General features: G+C 42.9%; 1 protein-coding gene and 1 long non-coding RNA gene across 3 annotated transcripts in view; both read left to right on the top strand.

Moving 5' to 3' along the window:
* Positions 1–12668, top strand: part of ephb2a (eph receptor B2a) — an 84193-nt gene extending 71525 nt beyond the window's left edge. For both annotated transcript variants that reach the window (XM_063882713.1, XM_063882721.1), the window contains 5 exons: positions 7852–8067; positions 8559–8708; positions 10354–10547; positions 10636–10791; positions 12295–12668. In XM_063882713.1, the coding sequence (XP_063738783.1) occupies positions 7852–8067; positions 8559–8708; positions 10354–10547; positions 10636–10791; positions 12295–12403 (825 nt within the window). In that variant the 3' untranslated portion in view covers positions 12404–12668. The remainder of the gene's footprint in view (positions 1–7851; positions 8068–8558; positions 8709–10353; positions 10548–10635; positions 10792–12294) is intronic.
* On the top strand, positions 3660–4969 carry LOC134864002 (uncharacterized). Its single transcript, XR_010165774.1, has 2 exons — positions 3660–4483; positions 4872–4969. It is a non-coding gene; the product is annotated as an uncharacterized LOC134864002 (long non-coding RNA).
* Positions 12669–25389: the final 12721 nt, after the last annotated feature.

Genomic DNA, 25389 nt, shown 5'->3' with positions numbered 1-25389 from the left:
GAGGGAGAAAGATTCTCATTATCACACTTCTTCCTACCCCCCTTCAAGGCGTAATAGCATGAGAGGCTATGCTGCAGGCTCCAGATCAAGCTCGCCGGTTTCACAATGTATGGAGACGTCTCCAAGAGATCAACAGGATCCGCGTCCTCCATGGCTTATAAATTAGAACCGACAGCGACTGAGGGCAAGCTACATGCAAGGGAAAGAGAAGTTGATGAGATAGCCAGAGGTCTAGAAAGGATGGGGCGGCCATCTAGCCGCGACCGCAGATCTCCTGATAGAAACTACCCAAGCAGACAGACAAGTCGCCGCAGAGAATCACCTCCTCATTACAGCTCATCTTCACGGAAGGATCCTTACCTGGATTGGCCCCGGCAACATCGTTCCCGCAGATCTTCTCCATCACGGGAACACCAGTATTCAAGTATACCTGCTGACTATTGGCATGACTATTCAAGCCAATACAAATATGACACTCCAAGGGGATATGAGTCAAGCCGACGCCGCGAACCCTCTTACTCACCTGGGCGTCATTCTCGACATCCTTCAGTGGAGAGAGAGCACTCATATCGGGGCCCGAAGCCAAAGATTCCTGACTTCGTTCATGAAGATCCTCGTGAGTTCGCAAGACTCAAAGTTGCTCTTGATAACCTTCTTCCGCCCGATGCCACAGAGCGCTTCAAGTTTCAGATTCTACTGGATCACCTCAAACTGGAAGAGGCAATGTTCATCGCTGATTCATACAGTCACAGCAGGGATCCATATACTGACACCATGGAGGCTCTCACAGAGTTATATGGTCAACCGCACCAACTTGCACTTCAGCGCATCTCCAAGCTCATGGAGGAGCCGAACGTCAAGGCAGGTGACACTAAGGCCTTTCGTCAATTCGCACTGAAAGTGCGCGCTTTAGTAGGGATGTTGGAGCAACTTGGCAGCAGTGGAAGAACCGAACTGTGGTGTGGATCTCATGTTTCACGGCTTCTGGGAAAGTTGCCTCATGATTTAAGAGCAAGCTTTAGGAGGTATATCAATCCCATAAGAACTCCCATTCCAACTCTTCTCGACCTAGCTGACTGGCTAGAATATGAGGTAAGGGTGCAAGTTGATGGTTCACAGTTCACTGGTGATCACGGTAAGGAACATCAGAGCTACAAAGAACACCGCAAGGACCGAAAGTCACAGTCCACAATGGTTCTTCACAACAGTGAGCCAAAAGAGTGTCCATCTCAGTTACAGTCAAGTAGTTCAGATCAGCCACGAGAAAAGCCCAAGAAATTCTGCCCATTTTGCAACACCTCAGCACTATCTGAATCAGTGTGCAAATTTTCAGTTACTGTCCAAGGAGCAGATCGAGAAATGGATCCGGGCCAATCAGAGGTGTTGGAAGTGTGGACGCGAACACTTCTCTTCCGAGTGCACTTTGAAGGCTAAATGTAAGAAATGCGACAAGCGACATCTTGAAATCCTTCATGAGGTGAACACCGGAGGTAGCGGTAAGACCACCACTTTCAGGAAAGCCACAACTGGATCCATGGAGCGTGCCAAACCCACCAGCTCCACTGCTGAAACCCTCTATGTGGACAGACCTACTGGTAGCAGCAGGGTGCTACTGAAGATGAGTCGGGTCATCCTAAAGAATGGTGAGAACTCATTGGACACATATGCACTGCTAGATGATGGCTCGGAGCGCACCATCTTACTGTATGAAGCGGCACAACAGCTCGGCCTACAAGGTTTACCTGAGGAGCTGTCCTTGCGTACAGTGCGTCAAGATGTGCGAGTCATCCCTGGAGCCACAGTGTCGTTCACAGTTTCACCTGCAAACCAACCAAGTAAGACCTTCCACATTCAAAGAGCATTCACAGCCAAAGAGCTAGGTCTGGCACCCCATACTTACCCTGTTGCGGCCCTCAAGAAGTCATATTGTCACTTGAAGAACTTACCTCTGCAGCCCATTGACCGTGCGCAGCCCTTGCTGCTCATTGGATCGGACCATCCACACCTCATAACCCCAACTGAACCTGTTCGCCTGGGCCCACCGGGAGGGCCGGCTGCGGTCAAGACCAAGTTGGGATGGGCACTCCAAGGTCCTTCTAAGCTGCTGAGGCACAGCCTGACCACTCAGCAATGCCTTTGGACATCGAGCACTCCGACCACCGCTGAGTTACTCGGTCATGTCGAAAAGCTATGGCAATTAGACACTTTGCCTTACCGGAGTGAGAAGCTTGTGACACGCTCAAGACAAGACACAGAGGCAGTACGTATTCTGGAGGAGAAGACCGTTAGGGTGACGGTAGAGGGAGTTCAGCGGTACGCCACTCCTCTGCTCTGGAAAAAGGACCTCCCCCCACTGGTTGCGCCTAAGGAAGCTGTGATGGCCCAACTGCGCAGTACGGAGAAGAGGCTGGCTGGGGATCCTGATAAGGCGGCTACCTACAAGGGTGAGATCAAGAAGCTGGTGGAAGCTGGGTATGTGAAGAAGATACCCCTGGGTGAGGCAGCTAGTAGTCCGGGGTGGTATATCCCCCACCACATGGTCCACCATAATGGAAAGAATAGAATAGTGTTCAACTGTTCTTTCTCCTTCAAGGGCATCAGCTTGAATGATCACCTGCTCCCTGGACCTGTGCTGGGTGCTACCCTAATAGGTGTTCTCATCCGATTCCGTGAACATCCCTTTGCGATCAGTTCGGATATAAAGGGCATGTTTCATCAAGTCCGCCTTCTCCCAGAGGACCAGCCACTCTTGAGATTCCTTTGGAGAGAGATGAGGAGGAACGACCCCCCGGACATCTACCAGTGGCAGGTCCTGCCTTTCGGCACTACATCAAGCCCCTGCTGTGCCACATTTGCTCTCCAGAAGCATGTGACTGACCACGCAGGACCTGGAGACAAGTTGCGCACATCAGTGGAACAATGCTTCTACGTGGACAATTGTCTACAAAGTCTACGTACTGCTGAAGGAGCGAAACAGCTGGTGGATGATCTTCGCAGTCTTCTGGCCAAGGGTGGTTTTGACCTGCGACAATGGGCCAGCAACTGCCCTAGCATAATCAGCCACCTGCCCCCCGAGTCCAGGTCAGAAAGTAGCGAACTCTGGTTCAACCACGATACAGCTGACCCAGAGGAGCGCACCCTCGGACTAATATGGCACTGTCAATTAGACAGCATCGGCTTCAAGCATGGCCAGCTGGAGCTGGACCCTCAGCCCACAATGCGAAGCATTTACAGGACCCTCGCTAAGCAGTACGACCCACTTGGCTTCATTGTGCCCTTCACCACTAGGGCCAAGATCTTGGTACAGCGACTCTGGGATCGTAAACGGGAATGGGATGATCCAGACTTACCTCAAGATCTCCTGCAAGCATGGTCTTCCTGGGTGGAGGAACTTCCTCAGCTGTCCAGCATTACACTGCCTAGATGCTACACCGCAGGAGAACTGGATCTCACTACCTGCAATCGGAGCGTCCACGTCTTCTGTGATGCGTCTGAAAAAGCATACGGCTCTGTGGCGTATCTTCGCACGCAGGATGGCAGTGGACGCACCCAAGTTGCCTTCATTGCAGCCCGGTCAAGAGTGGCCCCCAAACGGCAACTATCTATTCCCCGGCTGGAGCTCTGTGTTGCCGTGACAGGTGCTCAACTGGCATCAGTCCTGAAGAGAGAGTTGACCCTGGATATCCACTGCTACACCTACTGGACCGATTCAACGACAGTACTTACCTGGCTGAATTCCGAATCCTGCAAGTACAAAGTCTTCGTGGGCACTAGGATTGCTGAGATTCAGGAATTGACAGATGCTGAAACCTGGCGCTATGTCGACACCCAGAGGAATCCAGCTGATGACATTACAAGAGGGAAGACCCTGTCACAGCTGGCAGAATGCCCCCATTGGTTCCAAGGCCCAGATTTCCTTAGACAGCCAGAAACTTCATGGCCTGAACAGCCATCAGGAAATCCTGCTGAGGTCCCTGAAGAGATGCGGAAACAAACCTTTTGCGGAGCCACAACCGTCGACAGTGGTCCACCTCTACTTGACATCGGTCAATACAGCACCTTCCAGGAACTCCTTGAAGCGGTAGCCTGCTCACCTCACGGGGTGGCTTCTGATACGGAGAGTACGTCAGCGGCTGACTTAAGGAAAGCTGAGCTGGATGTTCTTCGTCAAGCCCAGATCGAAAGCATTTCCAGACGACCATGGAGAGAAGGACTTTTAGAAGCAAATCCGTACAACAGATTTGGGGGCGGCTGTACAAAAGCCCATCGATTCATATTATTTGGTAATGTGTAAGTTGTGCTATTGTTATTTTGGTCAGGCAGTTAATTGGCCACCTATGGCTGAGCACTATAAAGCTGAGGTTTCATTAGGACCTCTTCCTTTTCTGGCATCTTCAGGAGTGGGATCGAAGTCCAGCTGTTGCAGGCTGACTGTTGAAGTAATTTGATTCTTTTGTGTTTGATGGTGTGCGTGCATCTAGTGGTGAGTTTTTGTGTTTGGGCATCATTGTGTATCAGTTTTTAGTCTAAAATCATAACTATCATAGGGATATTTTAGGTTAATTTGTATTTTACCTCAGATGCTATTTCAAGCTAATTTATGCTAATCGCGATTAGCATGCTATTGCTAGGTTTGCTATGTTTAGGCTAATTTTGGCTATTTAATGCTATGTCATGCTAGGTGTAGCCTAACTGATAATGTATGGGCGCAAGCCATAGGTTAGCTTCATGTTTAGCCTCATGTTTCAGTTAACTATTATTAAGGTTACATGTAGCCCTGCTAAGTTAGCGATGCTAAATACCATTGTGTTAACTGTAAGGTCATTCAAGGACATTAGCCAAATGTCTTTTGTTTGCTTTCTTTATTTCAGAACCACACACATAAATACATACAAACTCTGATCACACATTGATCATTCTTACTCTGTGTTGTGGGTGTGAAGACTCAATAAAGACTCATTTCTTTGGACACCGTTTCCTTTTATTGTTCTAATCGGACATTCTACAGTGGTTGCCACCGGAAACATAGTCTCAGCATCACAGCTCCTTTAACAATTCTTTTCAACTATTACTCCACTAAGGTACATTTATGGCCAAAGGCCAATCACCATGACTTCTTTTACTTTTGGTACTTTAAGTATATTTTGATGGTGATACTTTTGTACTTTTAACACACAACTTTTACTTTTTTAAAAGTGTAATATTCCTACACTTTGTATTCAACATTTGAGTACCCCTTCCACCTTTGCTGACTAGTGAAAAGGTTTCCATCCAGTCACTGATCACAGCTACCCACTGCAATACACTAGCATGTCAAAAAAACCCAGACTAGAACGTATGTTTTGTACAAAGACATCCGAGCAGCCTCTGATGCTTCGCTCAGGACAATGTCCGATCACATGGCCACTGGATAGGGTTACTCTTTCACTTTGACAGGCTTATTACATGTCCACAGTCTCTCCAAATGTATTCTGCAGTCACTCACTCCATATCCAACTGCCAGCCAAGGAGTCTCCGAACACTCAATCAAAGCTGTGGGCATCGTGTCACTCATGCCTTGGTCAGTTGCCTATGTATCCTAAAAACGTATTTTGGGCCTCTACTGAGCACAGAAGCCAAGGTAAATCCCTGTGAAATGAATATCTGAAGAGGCCCTACTCTGCTTTTTGGAGTTTTCCTCTCCTGTAGTGTGTTCTATAGTTTTTTTTTATACTCCATACCGGTCTCGGGACCACTTTCTAAAGGTCTTGGTCTTGTCTCGGTCTCGGACCTATAGGACTCAAGATTTTATGTCAAGATCAGTCAAGACCACGGGTGTGGCTGGGGGAATGATGAGGGCTGGGTACTGAAGTCCGGTTCCGATTCAGAATAACAATTGTCCGGTACCGGGATTAAAAAGAGTTGTGAGGACAGGAGGTCGCAGGTCTCTCTCTCTCTCTCCCTCTCTCTCTCCCCCCGTTACACAGCTTCATCTTTATCAACCAATCCTATGTTCTTTCTCTAACACGTAATGAAGGTGATTAAGCGTTTTAGCTCCATGTTGTTAATATTGACCGCCATTTCCTCTGTGAAGTAAACCTGTCTCTGCTCCGCGGTGCTCTGTCCTCACTGGACTGTGAGACAGGAGGAGCAGAGGGAAGTCAGTATTCATGATGAAGCAGGTTATAGAAAGTACCTTTTTTAAATGAAAATACAATGTATTTACTTTTGCAAACAGTGAAGCAGTACGGCAGCTGTAGCATATGTACTGCAGGACATGTGTTGGACACCCACTGTGTCACACAGGCAGGTTGCAGTGTAACATCAGAGGGGACCGGGGCATTTTTCCAGTGAAATTGGAATCGGACTTATTTTAACCCTCTCAAAGAACCGAAATCAAGAACAGGAATCTAAAAGCAGAAGAAGAATCGTTAAAATCTAATGATACCCAACCTTACATGTGATTGGAGGGAAAAGGTCCTGTTTCAAATGCAACCAATAAGGTTTCTTCACTGACTTACTTTGAAGCACTCACGAGAGTCCGAGTCTTGCACTCATGCGCCGCAACGTTTGGAAACCTGGGACTGGTCTATACCGGCTGCTCCCCCTCACCTCTCCCCCCTTCACACACACTGAAACGGTTGTGAAGATGTCAGGAAATTCAGCGATAATTACATTTGTCTACACAAACCACAAAAATTCGTTGTGTTTATCCCACCATCGTTGCTTCTTAATGGCTGTTTTAAATGCCATTTTTATAATGTGTTTCTTCTGCATTTGCTTTTCAATGTTGTCTATTTTGTTTTGTAAAGCACTTTGAATTGCCATGTGCTGAAAGGTGCTCTATAAATAAACTTGCCTTGCCTTGCCTATATCTCCCACATTTTATTGTAAGTGTATTATGCAGTGTTGGCTTCACACTGGTCTGGTTCCGGTCTTGATTCAGTCTCACCCTACCTTGGTCTTGGTCTTGACTCGCTCTTGAACTCTTAAAGTCTTGGTCTTGACTTGGTCTCAGTTAAGGTGGTCTTGACTACAACACTACTTGCACTTCTATTAGCTATTGATCCAACAGATTGTATGTGATAGGCTAAAGAGTGTGCCTTCTCTAAGCTATTGACCAATCACAACAAAGCCGACCATCTTACCAATCAAAGTCAAAGTCCACTTCATTGTCAAAGTTTCCACATGTGTTATACATACAGAAAATGGAAATACCGTTTCTGGCAGTCCCACAGTGCAAATATAAACAAGAACATATAACATACAAAGATAAGAGCCTTGAAAAAAAAGGGGGGTTAAAAGGGGTATACAAAAAAACCTAAGTAATACATACATATGTTCGACACAATCAACACAGTTTGACAGTAGTGCAAGTAGTGCTTTAGTGCAAAAAAATACTTTGTGCAAAGTACATTTTCAGTAGCAGCGAAGTGAAAGTGACTGGTGCTGGATGAGGGACGGGTGTGTGAGGGAGGGGGATTAATGTCCTGGTACATTTCCATTGAGGCTGTGGGGAAAGGTGGGTGGGACGGAGGGTGGAGAGGTCAGTAGGGAGAGGAGAGAGGGAGGGAGGGAGGGAGAGAGTTCAGCATACTGACGGCCTGGTGGAAGAAGCCGACTGGGCATTAGAGGCACACAATACATATGTGAACTGGAAATGAATATAATAATACCTCTTATTATACCTCAATGCAGTAATTCCTCCATGACTGCAGATGAAAAGGAGAGAAATATATACATTTGAATCTACTCCAAAGCCAGCAAAGACGTGGATTTATATTAATTCAAAGGCTTATTATCCAGCACACCTTGGGTTCAGTCATTATTCTTAAAAAAAGACAAAAATTAACTTGATGTTTTTCCTGACAGCAAAACGACGGTCAGTTCACGGTGATCCAGCTGGTGGGGATGATGCGCGGAATAGCAGCAGGGATGAAGTACCTGTGTGACATGAACTACGTCCATCGAGACCTGGCAGCTAGGAACATACTGGTCAACAGCAACCTGGTGTGCAAAGTGTCGGACTTCGGGCTGTCACGATTCCTGGAGGACGATACTTCAGACCCCACCTACACCAGTGCTCTGGTGAGACTTCCGGATTTGATGTTACTCTTAGATTACCTCCCAGGCTGACACTTAATGTTCCAGGTAAAAAAAATTATCTTTAGGCTATTTACAAAGCTGCTAAAAGCCACTTGGAGATGGGCCTCTTCAATGTTGACCCGGTTTCTGTATTGGACATTGTATTTTAAATACATTTTCACTGGTTGGTTAATCGTGATTGGTCTGTTTCAGTAAATGTTGAATATATGTAGTATTTACTCCTATTATTACAAAAATGTTCTATACATAAGAAAAAGGAAAATAACTTGGTTCGATTAGATAAGATTAAACAAAGGAATCAAAGTAGCACATTATATCTAATACATATAAACGATTACTTTAAGTTGCGGGAGGAAAAACAGGGAATACAACTATCAAAATAAAAGACAGGCTAAAAGGTGGTAGCGGTAACACCTGTCTTTGCCTCCCTTCTCTCTGCATCATTATAACATAAACACTTTATCTTTTTCCAGGGAGGGAAGATCCCCATCCGTTGGACGGCTCCAGAGGCCATTCAGTACAGGAAATTCACCTCCTCCAGTGACTGCTGGAGCTATGGCATAGTCATGTGGGAGGTGATGTCATATGGAGAGAGGCCGTACTGGGACATGAGCAATCAAGATGTAAGGACAGCCAAATTATTAGTTTTAATTAAATACATTTTTCAAAAATATTGAAAATAAAATAAAAATGAAATTACTGAAAGAATACTACAAATGATAAATGTCATTAAGATTGGGAAATAATTTCAAGCAGATATTCAAGTGTAAAATGATTTAAAACAAATTAATTCAGTAACAAATCATCGATATATAGGCATGTACAAAGACACAAATGTCTGTGTGTGTCAGCACCAGTGTTGGGTGTAACGCGTTACAAAAGTAACAGAGTTACAGTAATGTATTAGTTTTTGCTGTAACGCAGTTAAATAACGCTAATGCGTATATAACTTATATTATATTACCCAAATTTCAGAAGTAATTTTCTGAAATGTGGGTAATATAATACCCATTACAATTCTCAGTAACGCAGTTACATCACGTTTTAACCCGAAATGATGTGGAGTTCTGTTTCTAAGAATTCACAAACATCGCAAGATATTCCGACACCAGAGAAATAATTGTGAAGGTAGAATAGTAACTCAGTAAGTCTGTTTACTATTGGTTAAGAGGGCTGCAGAAACAGGCTCACAATGCAGAGCTGCAGGCTCACAATGCAGAGCTGCGGGCTCACAATGCAGAGCTGCAGGCTCACAATGCAGAGCTGCGGGCTCACAATGCAGAGCTGCAGGCTCACAATGTAGAGCTGCAGGCTCACAATGCAGAGCTGCAGGCTCGGAGAAAAGAAAAGAGAAAGACAGGAGTGCACGCAGGCCAAAGAAACAGAAGGTCACTTTCTCTGGGTCTGCTGATTGAACCCTGAGAAGTTCAGAGACTCGTGGCAGAGTGTTGAAGATATGCAGCCTCTGTCCTCTGTGGAATCGCTGGCTATTAGAAAGCTTGTCAGCCAAATCCCCGTTAACAGACCAATGACAAGGTGAGCTAACGTTGAATAGAGACTCGTTCATATACAGCAGGTTACAGGGCCGTGCAGAGGCTCCACTAACATGTAATTAATAACACACAGAGACGTAATGTTATCGGTATCACATATTATTCAGCCCACTTAAACAGAGCATGAGTTTAATTTCAGCATACTGCCATAGATGGCTTTAATTAATGAGCTGCAATAAACTACATTTGAGTATTTAAAGCCCTACTTTTGTGGTTATTTTGGTGAAAGTAACTCAAAGTAACGCAAAAATGGTGTAACACATTACATTTCAAACACAGTAAAAATGTAATGTAACTTATTACTTTAAAAAGCCAGTAATAAGTAATATGTGCTGTATTACATTTTGGAAGTAACTTGCCTATCACTGGTCAGCACACACGCTCACATGTCTCTGTGTGATTACTGTATAACATAAATCCCATGAAGTTTGGAGATGTAAAACCCCTCATCATTACATAAAGAGGAAAAAGGTATTTTCATTATTACACAAATATTACCAAACTCTATTTAAGCAGTGCATTTATTGTCTTAATTTCACACTGACAGTTTAATAATTAAAGGCCAGGTCTTTGATTCCATTTGAGATCAAATGAAGCCCCCTGTCCCGGACCATTTTGTAGGGATTGTGCGTCTTAACTGTTGTGTGTTGTTATGGATTTCAGTTTCAAATCATGTTCTCAGACACTGAATGAATTGTCCTATAAACCCTTATAGGTCATCAATGCCATAGAGCAGGACTACAGGTTGCCACCCCCGATGGACTGTCCTAATGCCCTACATCAGCTGATGTTAGATTGCTGGCAGAAAGACCGCAACAACCGGCCCAAGTTCAGCCAGATTGTCAGCACCCTGGACAAGATGATCCGCAACCCGAACAGCCTGAAGGCCACCACGCCGCTGTCATCAAGGTATGAAGGGGACAGGTAACTGTAGATGACCTACACTGCTCTATGACCCTGTCACAGCCTTTCATTCTGTTCTCTTCCTGTGCTCCAGTGTTCACTTACCTCTGCTGGACCGCACCACTCCAGACTTCTCCTCCTTCAGTACAGTGGATGAGTGGCTGGATGCCATAAAGATGGGCGTGTACAAGGATAACTTTGCCAACGAGAGCTTCACCACCTTTGAACTGGTGTCGCAAATGACCATGGAGTAAGTTCAACACTCCTTAAATATAAGGCCACTGTCGAGAGGAAACACAAAGAGAGATCAAACATGATGAGTCATCATACTGATCCTCAAGATTATTGTTAGTTAGTTACATCTTATTTCAAAACCTAATGCCGTTTGGTAATGCTCCTAGTGTGCAGTAGAAAATATTTGTAATCAAATACTGTATGTAAAATCCATCTATTTTAAATGTCTAGAATGACATTGTATATGGCATCTCAAAGGTCTCCTATTATGCAAAACACACTTTTTGATGTCTTTTAAACATAAATATGTGTCCCCGGTGTGCAAGTACGCTCACAAAGTGTCAGAATATACAACCCTCTCTCTTTTCCTCCTTACCCACATCTCTAAAAACGGGGGTACAAACGAGCTGATCCAGATTTCAGTCAGAGTCCAGCAGTGGCTCAGTCAGTAGGGGCTTGTACTGGGAATCGTAGGGTTGCCGGTTCAAGTCCCCAAACAGACTTGAAAAAATATGGAAAGTGGACTGCTACTTGGAGAGGTCCCAGTTCACCTCCTATGCCCTGCTGTGGTGCCCTTGAGCAAGGCACCGGACACCTCCAATCCCTCCTCCCCATTGCTCCCCGGGCCCTGCACAATAGCTGCCCACTGCTCCTAGTACTAGGATGGGTTAAATGCAGAGGACCAATTTCACTGTGTGTGCTCTGCTGTGTGCATGTATGTGATTAATAAAGAGGGTTTCATCCTCCGATTCTATTTGCTGTTCTTATAACTTAATAAGGAAAGGAAATGTGGGCTGGCTTTACATTGAACTCCTGGCAACGTCCCGCCCACAGGACACGTCCCAACCTATCGTCTCCCATACACAGTCAGCAAGCTAAAACCTCTCTGTTCTGGAAGTAATATGGTCTGTGTTTACATTAGCAAGCATGCTAACACTCAGAGCTAATGCTGTACTGAAGAGACTAATATAAAGGTCCTGTCCTTGTGGTAAACTGAGAGAGAGAAACGTTTGAGCTCCATACTGTTTCAGAAATAATGCTGGATGTGGTTTGAACATAATATGGCGTTTAATCACGGCAGCGTTTAGCTGAGGTTCTCCCAGAGAGATCAAGATGCTCCAAAGGGGCGTGGCCAGCAGCAGCTCCAAAGAGGTGTGGCCAGCAGCAGCTCCAAAGGGGCGTGGCCAGCAGCAGCTAGTTCATTTAAAACTACAGTCACAGAATCAGCACTTCAGGAACAGGGCTGAAATAGAGGGGGATGAGGCATGCTACAATGGGGGATCTCTTTGGTATTTTGAGCAAAACACTTCACAGACATATTTTGTAGAGATATGGCCCTACAATATATTGTTCAAATATAGCATAATAGGAAAATTTAAGTAAAAAAAGCACAGTCTGCATATCTTAGTATCCCTCGGTTAGAGAGGCATACCAAGGGATACAAATTAGAATGTATTGAGTAGTTCAGACTTTAATTACAGTATGCAGTGTGATATACTGACACATGGTTTCTCTTCAGGGACATCATCAGAGTGGGGGTGACACTGGCCGGTCACCAGAAGAAGATCCTCAACAGTATCCAGTCCATGAGGGCCCAGATGAACCAGATCACCTCAGTGGAGGTGTGATGTTGCAGAGGAAACATATTCTACCTGGAACCATCGAGGACACTTTCAGTGACTTTAGTCCCACACACAAAACACACACACACCACCAGCACCACACAGATGTTTAGGAGTGTTCTTGTAGTTGCTGTATGTTCAGGGAACATGCAGGCCTTTGTGTTGTGGAGGACCATAACCACAGCCAGCTTCCAACTACTCAGTCTGCTCCACAGGACTCCTCGTGTTTATTCTAATAACACCAAGTTAAACTATCAGTGAGAAATCAGTTTCCAAAACTGGCCTTGCACCTACATGACTCACTGTTGGAAACGAGAAAAATGAAAAACAGTGAAAACTGAACTCAACCTACTTTACGTGCTCCAAGCGGGCAGCACCCATTCCTTTCTGATGCTGAGTTTATTATGGAGAGCTGCTGGCTCTGTGAAACAGTACCAAGCTGGTCTTCCACATTTCCAATGAGCGGCCACTGGACACAATGCTGGGACCCTAGATGTTCATTTAACAGTTTCATCATACCAAACACATTTGTTGTATTTTAATGGCTGGCTGTTATAGAGCGAAGTTTTACTGGAATACAAAAATTCCCACATGGTTTAAAAAGTGTACGCACACTCATTCACAGGAAATTATGCACCCGCACACTAGTTATTGTATCTGATGTGAAACATAAAATCAGGAGGACATCACTGTGCTTGTGGAATTCTCTATTTCCAAACATTACAAGAACAACACATCAGATCTAAAAATACTAAATGTATAAAAAGTATTTTAAATACACATGGGTTCATAGCTGTGACCAAACAACATCCAACAACACAAAGGCAGGTGTTTGCACTCTGGTAAAGCTGCATTTCCACCGCATGCAGCAGTTTAGACTCGCGCCCCCCCCCCCCCCACACTATAGGTTTCCACTGCAGATAGCAGCACTCAGTGTGGGCGGGGTCAGCTGACTCTGCTTTGAGTGAACAGGAGAGACTTTCTTCCATACTCAACAGGATTGTCTGCCCTTGCTCTATTGCAGGTGGTAGTTCAGGGCATAGTTTTACCAGCCTGATTTAAATCTAAATTTTAAAAAGCGATCCCGGTTGACAGTTTGTTAGCTAATTTAAAATGTCTGGTTGGTGCAGGATGTCCATTGACACACTAGGGGGTTGAGTGTGTTGTCCATTTGCTTCACGTCTGGGATGAAGTGAAAAGATATGCCCTTTAAAAGGGCTCTTTTAAAAGTCCCCTCATGCTTCAGTGTCTCTGATGTCTGAAGCTGCACATGTTGTTTGACTGTACAAATGCCCCCCCTCAATGTAGTTTGAGCAGCTCATCTAGCCATTTGGTTGATATTCTTATAATCTTTTTACCAAACCAACATGTGAACAAACCTTGACATACCCCTGAGCCGCTGACCTGGACCCGTCAGAGTCCCTCCCTGTGTAGACTCCCCCATGTCCAGGGAGGCTTTACTGTGAGAGTCAGGAAACAGAACATTGAAATCAGAGTCTCCTCCGTGCTGCAGCTGTGAGCAACAGATACTATGCTTCCTGTTTTCCAGGCAGGTCAAGAAGAATCACAGGCATCATTTTGTACATATCAAAATACTTAGCTTTATTTTGGCGTAGACCCCAACAAACAGCTATATGATGTTTTTCACAGTCCAGTGACCAACCCCCCCCCCCACCGCTAATGTGCAATCTTTGAGTGTTTCAATATCTCCACATTCCAAAGTTATCTCCCAGCTCATCGTGCTGTGTTTTTTAAACTTACATAAATGCATTGGTACGATATAATATACTTCCTTATATTACCGGTAGAACGAGAGCTGTGTTCCAGCTCATGTTGTTAAAGTCAGCTGATGCCGACGAGAGACAGACTTAAGGACTGATATCTGAGCCCGATCACGCGCTTCATCACAATCATCACAAAGACTTCAGCCACAGCTCCGTGTGCCCATTCTTCACTTGGAGCATCACTGCTCACAAGATCTGCATTTTATAATGTAGGGTACTGATCTCACAATCGTTAAGAGAAATCTTTTGTATTTTAAATGAGATTACACAGATATGGGCCTTTTTATGATATTTTCCACAATTGAAACAACAATGCTGTTTGTCAGGAGCTTTCAGAACAAGTTCCCATCACTGTTTTAGTCCATATGACTGCCGGCTGAGGGGGGGATCTGTAGCCCCGAAGTGCGTATAATACCATCATTATCTGAGAGCTGTAAACAGAGGCTGATTTGAACAAACAGCTCATGCTGTCCTTGTTCTTGTGAGGACCTTCTTTGGAAAGACGAAGGCATTATGATTTCCTTCCAAATGAGTGTTAATCCTCTCAGATGTTCAATAGGACAGACGTGTCCTGTCCTCACTTGTCCCCATGAGACATGGGCCCTTTCACTCTGATCATCTGTCCTGTACATATTCTCCAAACGTGCATATTCCCTTTATGGTTAGAAGGATCCAGCCATGGTGCTGCTGTACCAACAGACGCTTTCAGAAAGCATCCTAAGGGAACCTGTTTTTAGACTTCACAGAACCTCTCAGAACTCTATTTTGTTGGTTTTTAAAAAGTCAAATTTTGATAACAGCACTTTTTATAAAGCGGTTACGACAATAATTTATACTTCACAGTAGAGAGAAAATAATTCTCACCCTAGGCCATGTGATGTCTGAGTGATTCTTTTTGGTATCAGGACATTAAGCACGATGAACCTCTTCTACTGTACGAGCACAACGCACTCCTTCCACAAGTACTAACCTGAAAACCCTCTGAGCCTGCTCTTGTTCGTAAATGGTCAGAATGTCCTCAATTTGTCTGAGGTACAACACTTCTGATTTTGTGATAGCTTCCAATAGAACCTCCAAACCCGTCAGATCCTTCACAGCACACCGTCAATGCTTCATTCAGATCTGGGGGGAATACTTCTTCACCTTCCAGGAGTTAGTTGTTCTTCATGATTTGCTAAATAAACAAAACAATCCATGCAGGTTTGAATTTGTACAATTGTTCATTTTAATGTGTTTGACCTCTTCGATCTCCCTCCTCGTTCGATCGTTACATACTGGTGCACAGTGAGTTTGAAGAAAAGCCAGACATTGATATTTAATAAATGTTGTTCAGTCAGTTTCTTTCAGACCGGCTGCACTGTTTTGTCATACGACGGTCCATCATGTTTTTCAGATGCACAGAAACACTGTACTGCACTGTACATATGCATGCTATAGGAACAGTCCGGTGTCTTCAGATGATCCTATTCAAACTGGAATATTTTAATGTGTTTGAAATAAACAAGACAGAAAGAAAAACATGAGAAGAACAAAGCACAAAGCACCTGGTTTTGTGTAAGAGAAGCCAAACAATTCGGTCTCCTGAATGATAGAGAAAGGATCCGTTGTGTGGATGAATGTCTGCTATCAACGTGTGCATGAATGTGGTGCACAACATTACAGTAATTGGTGATTTACCAAAATAATATATTACATTTTTAACAATCAAGATGGCAAAGAAAATATTTTTGGAATTGTTTTATGGAATATTTCGATTGTCAAATTTTCTGAGAAAAACATCTGGATTATTCTGTGAAGAGCTATTGCAACTAAACCTGGTGATTATAAAACTCATAACAACATTCCTGCACTTCATATGATTACCATTTGTCTGTTTTTTTTTACTTTGAGTTAAATGATGGAGTGAGTTTAGAGTCTCACCTGTGTGTTTGTGTGTGTGTGTGTGTGTGTGTGTGTGTGTGTGTGTGTGTGTGTGTGTGTGTGTGTGTGTGTGTGTGTGTCATTCAAAGGCACGGGGAGTAGAAACAGCCTCTATTTGATGTGACCTCTCCATGAAAAGTTTTAAGAGAACATTTTTTAAAAGTGTTTAGCGTGTGTGTGCTCCGTCCACATGCTGGCCCTCGTTTGAGCTGTGCAGATCTCAGTACTGTCATAGAGCTGAAATGTTCCTGGTTCTGGCAACACGTTTTATTTTCATTATTCCTTTAGAAAAAGTTAGAAAGATTCACATTCTCCACAATCTGACTTCAAGTGTGATGAGAAAGGCCCCTCTGTAGGAGGGACATGTTCAGATGGATCCACCTGCTGTGTGTTAGGAACAGAATGCAACTCGTCATAGGTCAGGCTCAGCCCCACAGCACGCCTTGAGGAGTGGATGTTTTTACATTCCTGTGTACAGATCAATCAAACTACATGCCATCAGTGAGTTCAATATATATTTTAATTTTATGGACTAATAGCAATCTCCTCATCTCACTTCCCCAGATAAAGGGAATAAGGGTTGTTCACATAATGCTGGCGTGTTGTATGTTGAGCCACTATTTATACAATTTGTTTTTCCCAACTGCAGAACATTAACTTAATTCATTCAAAATTCTAATCCAAACTTAAACCTCCACCGTACACCGCAGTACTTTACAGACTGATGGTCGTTGTTAATTCTCAGAATCCAGTATTTCAGCTTTATGAAGTAGCTGTCCCCACACTGCACACTCTTCCGCCTGCCAGACCCCGAGGGGCCCGGAAACCTTCCTCCTCGGTGTAAAAGGAGATCAAATATATTCTCTGCACACTTCTTGGTCCCACACACATCACAGAGGCCCCTCTTCTCTGCCCTTACCACTGTGATCTCATGTGGACTTCTGTTTTTTATATTTTGTGTTTTTCTGTATAAATGTATATTTGATAGTATACCTGTGAATGATGTATCAGTTTTAATTATTTGTAATACTGTCATTGGTTTATTTTGTAAAAAAATAACAAGAAAATGAAAACTAAAGAAAAGAAAACATAACAAACTGAGTTTTGTAGCTGCTGTCTTCAATAAAAAATAAAGCAATGGTGAGATGGAGTCCGCTCAGCGTATGATTCCTTCACATCAACACACCGTTCATCCAGCTCTGCTCTGCTCTGAGCATCTTGTAATGACACAATACTCCCAGAAGTGTACCGTCGGTAATCATTCTTTAAAACCCTACAAACCACCATCAAACAGCCTTCACTTCAAATGTCTCCACAGTGTTCCAGTGAACGGACATGCATGCCCTCGGATCCTGGATCCGCTGTGAGGGGATCTTTGGACACAAGAGGGAAGTAGAGCATCAGACTGAGCCTTTCATCTTTACACACATCACATAGAACTTTTCATGGTTTTATTTTAGGATAAGATAAGATATATTTTATTGATTCCAGATTGGGACTTTTTTTCATTACAGCAGCATGTTAAAACCGAGTTATTGTACATATTTGAAAAATAAAAAAAGGACAAAATCAGATCAAATAGAAACATCTCAAAATAGAAAATAAAAGTGAACTTAAAAGTAGAATATCTACAAGTTGACCTTGGAAGTTAAAAATATGGAAAGTATCTGACGAATAAACACAATGAAGGGCCAAATTACAGGGAACACAATTTAAAAGTAGGATATTATTCACATTAAGTGTGCAAGGAATGGCATATTAAATTAAATATAAATGTCAAATGTAGAGTGTGAAGAAAAGTCCAGTTAACAAAAGAGAAACTATCCTTCAGTCCCGACACAGGCTACATATGACACACACATTATTCATTTTGGGCAGACTGAACCACAGCCCCCCCAACAAGTCAGAAACATGTGAGCATGCTTATAGGGTTTAATATGTTTCCAGGTGAGGAAGTTTCAGAATCTGTTATCTGTTTACCACAATAGCTGGGAGATGTGTGAGGTGATGGAGGGCCTTGGACCCAGTCCTGGATGTGGAGTTGGCCGTTGGAAACTCAGCTGAAGACTGGTCTGTATTCTGAAGATGCTTTTATATATCTGTATTCTTTGGGAAGTCCCACATGTCCATCTCCTGTTAGTATCAGACAGAGAAATGGACAATGAAGTTGACTTTGACTAATATATTACCATTACGCATTCTGTTGTTTGGTTTTTTTGTCAGTAATCTGTCAAAGGGGTGAAATTTATACTCATACTGTTCATTGAAGTGATATTTTAGATCTGGACCATTTACAGAATGAGTCCTAACCCATTTCTACTTAAATAGTTATATGCAGAGGTGGGACCAAGTCATTGTTTTGCAAGTCACAAGTTAGTCTCAAGTCTTTGCTCCCAAGTCCCGAGTCAAGTCCCAAGTCAGACCGACAAGTCTCAAGTCAAGTCCCAAGTCCTACCGTTTGAGTTTCAAGTCCTTTCGAGTCCTTTCAACAACGTAGAAATAATATTTACACAAATCATGTATGCTTTTAAGATCTGATATTTATCAAACCAAGAACATTGTTCAAACACATTTGGAATAAACAAAGGCAAATGTAATTTCCACAGAAAGTGCTGACATTGTATTTCCATTGCTTATTGCACTATAACTGTCTCAAAAGATCCTCATTTTTGCAAAACACTCTTCACCTTAAAACTTAAATCTAGCCTTGAACTAAAAAACATGTCTTCACCCTCAAACAGGTATTTGGAGGATCACAAAAACAGTTGAATGTAACTTTTAGAAATGTGTTACCACTTTATAAAAAACATTTTCAGTCTTTTTAACTCATTTCGAAACCTAAGTGTAACCTTAACCTTTCAAACATGTCACCACTTTATAAAAGATATCCTCACTCCCAAAACATTGTGTGTGTGTGTGTGTGTGTGTGTGTGTGTGTGTGTGTGTGTGTGTGTGTGTGTGTGTGGGAAAGGGACTAGATGTGAAGCGTCACGAACATGACAATGAACAGCGTTGTGCTTTTCATTGTCAGGGCCCTATGCTGCATTGCATTTGCAAAAGATCAAATTGGCCAAAAGTCTGTCAGTCATTTGTGCACGATGGGGACGTAGTGATGCCACCATGGCTGAAAACTCGCTCCACTGGAGCACTAGAGGCAGGCACTGCCAAGACTCTGGTGGCCACTCGGAAGAGGAAGAGACTTCATGTTCAATGCCCAGAACAAAAGGGCATTCTGTCCTTCGGCTGTGTCTAGGTAGTGACTTAGCTGTAGTGCTGGAGTGGTCCCAACATCCTTCTTCTGCCTCTTATGGTATGCAGCAAACAGCCCTTCTCCTTGTCAAAGGTCCTATTGCTCTTCTTCATCAACCAGAGGCACAGGTTGCTCAGTCTCTGCAGCATCTTGCAGGATCAATTCTGGAAAAACATTTAACAACAGCAGAAACAAAAGAGCCCTTATTACCATTGGTGTTGGTGATACAGTGTTAGACTGAACAATGCAACTATTGATGCTGTCAATAAGATCAGACGACGAGAAAAAAAGTTGCATTGAAGTCAATAATGTTTACCTTCAACTTGTTGTGCCACCTCTGCCTTGATGTCACGATTGACCAGTACATGGTGCTCCACCCACAGCAGAGAAAAGGCTGGATCCAAGGCGGCTGCTTTGAGGTAGACTGGGTCTGAAAAGGGGGCAGTGATCCCATCTTGAGTCCTGGCCATTTTCACGTTAATGAAGATCCCAAGAAATCTTTTGTTCAGGGATGCCTGGAGACTTCCGACCAGGCCGCCCAGGAAACGAACTTGAGTCTTCAGCTTCTCAAGGTGATGATTGAGGGACAAGACAGAGTGAACAACTGCACTGATTGCGACGACCTTCTCTCCCTGTGTCAAATCAGTTGCTTCTCCAAACGGCTTCAAGATGTCAACCAACTCCTTCAACAGATTCCACTCTCATGGTGTGAATGACAACTCCTTATGCCCAGCCTTTTCTAGAATGGCACAGAGCTTTAGATGACACACTGGAGAACTGCATTTACTTGCCTCAGTGTTCAGTTCCATATTGTGTTGACTGCAGCAGGGATGCCTTTCTGTTCCCCAAATTCACTATCAAACACATCTTTGAATGTTGTGCTTGTGTGCAGCAATGAGCTAAGTTTTGATAACTTGGAAAGAGAAGGACATGCCACTTTTGTTTCTTCAAACCGTCTCCCACCACCAGCTGAAGAGTATGCGCAAAACACTGCAGGCGCTGTTTCTTTGCCGTAGCAGCATCTACCGTTTGCTGTTCTTCCAGGGTTAAGTCACACCAGAGATCAGGGTCATCAAGATGACCTCCGTCATCATCCTCTTGTTCAAGCACACAGTGAATGCCTTTCGCATGTTAGCAGCATTGTCACTAATAATGTAGTCCAATTTATCTTTGATGTTGTATTTATCGCATATTGACTCAAATTGGTCACAGATTCGTTCAGCTGTGTGTGAGCCTTTGAAGCGATTGCAGGCCAAGAGATTTGTATTTAGCTGTATCCTCTCTTTAGCTGTCTCTTTCTCTATCCAGTGGACAGTGACACCAAGGAATCCCCACATCTTTCGGTCAGACCAAATGTCCAGTGACTGAAACTTGCTCAGTGTTGCTCAATTGAGTTTTTAATCTTGAACGTCTCTCCCCAGCAAGGCTCTCTGTTTTTGATGTCAACGTTCTGCGACACACTGGGCTGTACTTAGTGTCAATTCCTTTCAGAAAGTGCCGAAAACTCTTGTGCTCCACAATAGATAGGGAAGGTTGCAATCAATAATCAAGTCGGACAGTATTGCGTTACTGATAGCCTTCTGCTGTGGATGACTCATGCTGTAATCCGCTTCACTACTGTCCAAGAATTGTGAGATTGAAGGCTGTTGTGGTTCATCTATGATGCTTCTACTCATCTGGTATTCTTCAAATCTGTAACAGGTAAGCATATAAAACAGATGTCAGAAAGTCCCTTGTAGCCACACATGAATTGCATTTGAAACTATCTCCTCATATATCAATGCTAACATTGTGTTAATATTATTTTGTGTTATTATGAATTGTATAGTATACTGTAAGATTGTGTTTGTCTTAACATTGATAAAATACATTTCCATTTTCAGTGTACACTTACTATATTAATTTATATTTTTCCAGCTTTACCTTGCCATCAAGCAGCCCTTTCCGACAGGAAACTGAAGTATGCTTGTTAATTCACTCTCTCCAGCACACCTGATTCCATTGGCAAAAACAGCAGTTTTACCTGCATCACACAGAAATTGCAGGTCTACTGCTGGCTCAGTGAATAAGTTTAATTGAGCTATTCTATGTCTTCGTTGATAGTTCAGCTTTGTTGTGATTTACCTAAATTACATAAACGACCTCAAGGAGGCAGCAGTAGACTAGCAACTCCTTTGTGCTGCAAAGAAAAATAGCCATTTTTGTCAATGGAATCTGATTTGCTGGAGAGAGTAAGCTATACTTAGTTTTTCTATCGGAAAAAATCGTCTGGCAGCAAGCTCAAATGGTACACATATTAATAATAGGAAATGTTCTGTTCTTCGAAGCCCAGGAGTCGATTTAAAGAAAACGAAGTGAAGCTCCTCATGAAAGTTTAAAAGAAGTATTTAATAGAAGGATGCAGCAGTAAGTTTTACAAAAGTTTCACAGCTGTGGCTCAATAGCCCGGTACACGCGTCCACAGGCCGCTGAATGAGTGGAGCTCATCAGTAGTTACTGTCTGGCGGTCCGGAACAAAAGAGAGCTCGATTCTACAATACAAACATGTTTTATAGAACCATCCCTTTCCGGTCATAAAATAAACAACTTCGAAATAGACGTGCTCCGGTCTCGTGCTCTCATTGGTTGGTAGCGGGGGCTGGATCCTGTTGGCCGCTTGTCACATGGGGTTCTCCGGACTCTTCTATAGGCTGACGTCGTCGGGGGCGGGTCCTTTAATGACGTCACCGTCGCCATCTTGTTAGTGATGTCCTGAAGCTCTCCCCTTCGATATTCTATTATGCAATCCTTCTGAAGTTTATCAGTTATTCAACACGCAACAGTATCATTGCAGCATCAATGAGTGAGAGGTAGAGGCGGTGTGTTTAGTAAGTAACTCCACGCGTCCTTCTCCCTATACTCATACAATACAATATTAGCTATATGCTATCTGAGTCTAAAAACAACATCCGGTTATACTACCGGAATTGGATAAATATGACCCGTCCAGAAACAGTGAATTATCTTTTAATGTTCCCTTTCAATATATTGATTATTTCTAACAACATTAAACTGACCTTGATTTGATTAGGCTTGCTTTAGTTATGATCCACTTATAGCTGCTAAGTACATACAATCTCGCTTCATAAAATCCTAAACTATCCTTTTACAATATGAGTATGGATAAGTTCACTATTTTTGCACTTAAGAGCCCCATTTCTGGTTTGTCTAGGATGAAATAGTGTGTTTGACACCGACATTTTAACGACTGGTCCCCCATGCTTCATGTACGGGCATTCATAAAGCGGTCCTTAAATCAACCTGAAACGTTCATTTTCAAAGATGTGCAACTCACCGAGTGCTCACTGGTTAGTGGTGATGCTCCAAAACGAGTGTCTTAGCGAAATACAGTTTCTGTCGTGTTTAATTTGCCATTTTGTATTCCAAACATCAAGCGGAAGTTAATAGCCTACTCAGTGAGGTATCTGAAAACATAGCTAGTTCCACAATAGCAAATAACACGGATGGAAACCAAATATTTCGCCAAATATTATTTAAAAACAACTACGAACACCACTTACCACTCGGTGAGTTGCTCATCGTGGAAAAGGAATGTTTAGGGTTGTTTTAAGGACAATGTTATGAATGCCTGCAGCCAACCATTCTGAAGCAGGGGGTGATTCCAAATTAGCCAAAAGCTGGAGACTGGACCAATCGTCAACATTTCTGTTTCATCCAAGACGACCCAGAAAGGGGGCTCAAAGTGCAACATAGTGAACTTATCCATTATTGATCCCACAGGAGATACCGTTTAGCATGTTCGTAAGCAAAGGTGACGTTTACAGTCTCATTGATGTAGCTAGCTAGCTAGCATTTAGCCAATAAGCTAGTGTTAGCTTTCATTCAAAAGAGTTCCACCTTTCAGACTTTTAAACACATTATAACATCAATAATCAAAAAATATTAGATATATTATTCTGAAATTGACCATTCTGCACAATGACTACTTTTACTGTTGCTACTTTAAGTATTTTAGATGAGAATACGTTCTACTTTTACTGGAGGAACATTTTGAATGCAGGACTTTTACTGTAACGGAGTATTCCTACACTCTGGTACTTTTACTTTTACTCAAGTACAAGATCTGAATACTTCTACTTTTACTCAAGTAGCCTACCAGATCTGAGTACTTCTAAATTTACTCAAATACAAGATCTGAGTACTTCTTAAACATCTCTGAAACTATCACTGGAATAAACACATGTTCTTATTAAAGGAGTTTTCTGGTGTAAATGTGTGTTCTCTAAAATGAGTGCGCAGAAGACACCAGTTTGACGTGAGATCATACTGCTACTGTATATCTGAGTCGACGGCTGCATGATTTCCTTCTGGATGTGTTCATGTTCTTCCTCTCTTTGGTAAGCAGCCGTGTTCATGACGCTCATGATGAACAGTTCTTCGGGTTTTGTTTGAGATGGATGAATTCTAAAGACTGTGTTGGAGCCAGGCAGATGACTGCTCCGGCTTCAGTGCGGCTCGGCTTGGTACGGTGCTGTACTGCCCTGCCTCGGTGGCGCTTGGTGTGACCTACTTTCCTTACACGATGGAGATCAGAGCAGGAGCATTTCATTCTGTTGTCCTCTTTTTCTCAGAGCAGAGACTATGATTTGTAAGACTCTAGGGATAGTTACGTAATATTTATTTTTTAGTGGCTTGACACTGGCAACAGAAAATGGAAGATTTAGAGTTATTAATCCATTTATTTGACAGTGACAACATTCACGTGAACATTCAGACCAAATTAGTGGGAAACCGAGGAAACAGATTCGTAGAAAGGTTTTATTTGAATGAACCTAACAACACAAACATCATGTCTGTGATTGGTAGCTTGCAGGGAGCAGTATTTATAAAAGTGATTCACTGGAGCGTATCATGTTTATATTGTATGAATAACCATTGCAGTGTACACACATTCAGGAGTTGTGTGCTCATTGTGGTTTATTATTTACACTAAAAGAAAGATCAAGACACAAATCAGCTTTATCCTTCCTTATTTCTCCCACAATTATGGAACCATGATCAACCTATTTTCTAATTGTTCAAAATAATGTCATTCCTGCTGTTATAAGACGAGAAATGTAGAGAATGAATTATGAAGTAAATAATGTAAAAACACAACACATAATTAGGTATTTCTGAGTGTGATTGTGATCATACACATCACGTTATCAAATATTACTTGCTTATCTTTTTTTCTTTTACCTAATTTCTTTTCTTTTCTTTGTATTATCTTATTGTATGTGTGGAGAATGTGTTCTGTGTTTGGGATAAGTGGAAACAAACGGGGTACATATTGGTATCCTTCTTGATTGTGTTACCCTGTGAAAATTCAATAAATATTTATAAAAAATATAAATATATATATATCACTCACTTTGTATCCATTCCAGATGTGTTCTTTTCTTTCTCTTAAATATGCAAACCGTTATCTGCCTCTCTGATTCAAACAGTGTTTCAAATTTAATTTAATTGCCCGATAAAATAAAAATATATTCTTTATTTTTAAACATATTGGCTAGGTTTCTCGTAGTTCAGCGCCATTGTGCTGTTTGCATCAGAGGTCTGTGTTTCATACCTCCAAATGGACACTTCCACACCATGTCTGCACATCCCGCTCCTGGCACATGATTTGGAACGGTTGTCATGGTGATAGGGTGAGAAACCACCTCTTTTATATCCCCACCAGCTAGTGAAGCGAAGGTGAGAAAAGGAGAAGGAGTACTGAGGGAGTAGGCAGGGGGAGGGGGAACGCTGGTGATTCCAGGACACCGCATCACATGTGAGTCACCCAGAATCCTCCTCTTCCTCTGCCTTCATCATCAGCATCACACTCCTTGACAGGGTCTCAGGTTGTGTGTACCTCAGTATCTGAGGAAGCATGGAGGACTGTCCCTGATCCACATGTACACGCACACACACTGACACACATCCTATGGCTTACCCAACAAACCACGCCCCCTCGCCACTGGTTGGTTAGCCTATATTTACCTCAGTGTTAA

Source organism: Eleginops maclovinus, chromosome 1, assembly GCF_036324505.1.
Source record: "Eleginops maclovinus isolate JMC-PN-2008 ecotype Puerto Natales chromosome 1, JC_Emac_rtc_rv5, whole genome shotgun sequence".
In the NCBI taxonomy this organism is placed as follows: domain Eukaryota; kingdom Metazoa; phylum Chordata; class Actinopteri; order Perciformes; family Eleginopidae; genus Eleginops; species Eleginops maclovinus.
The sequence above is the reverse complement of the archived record's forward strand: the minus strand, read 5'-3'. Positions and strand labels throughout refer to the sequence as shown.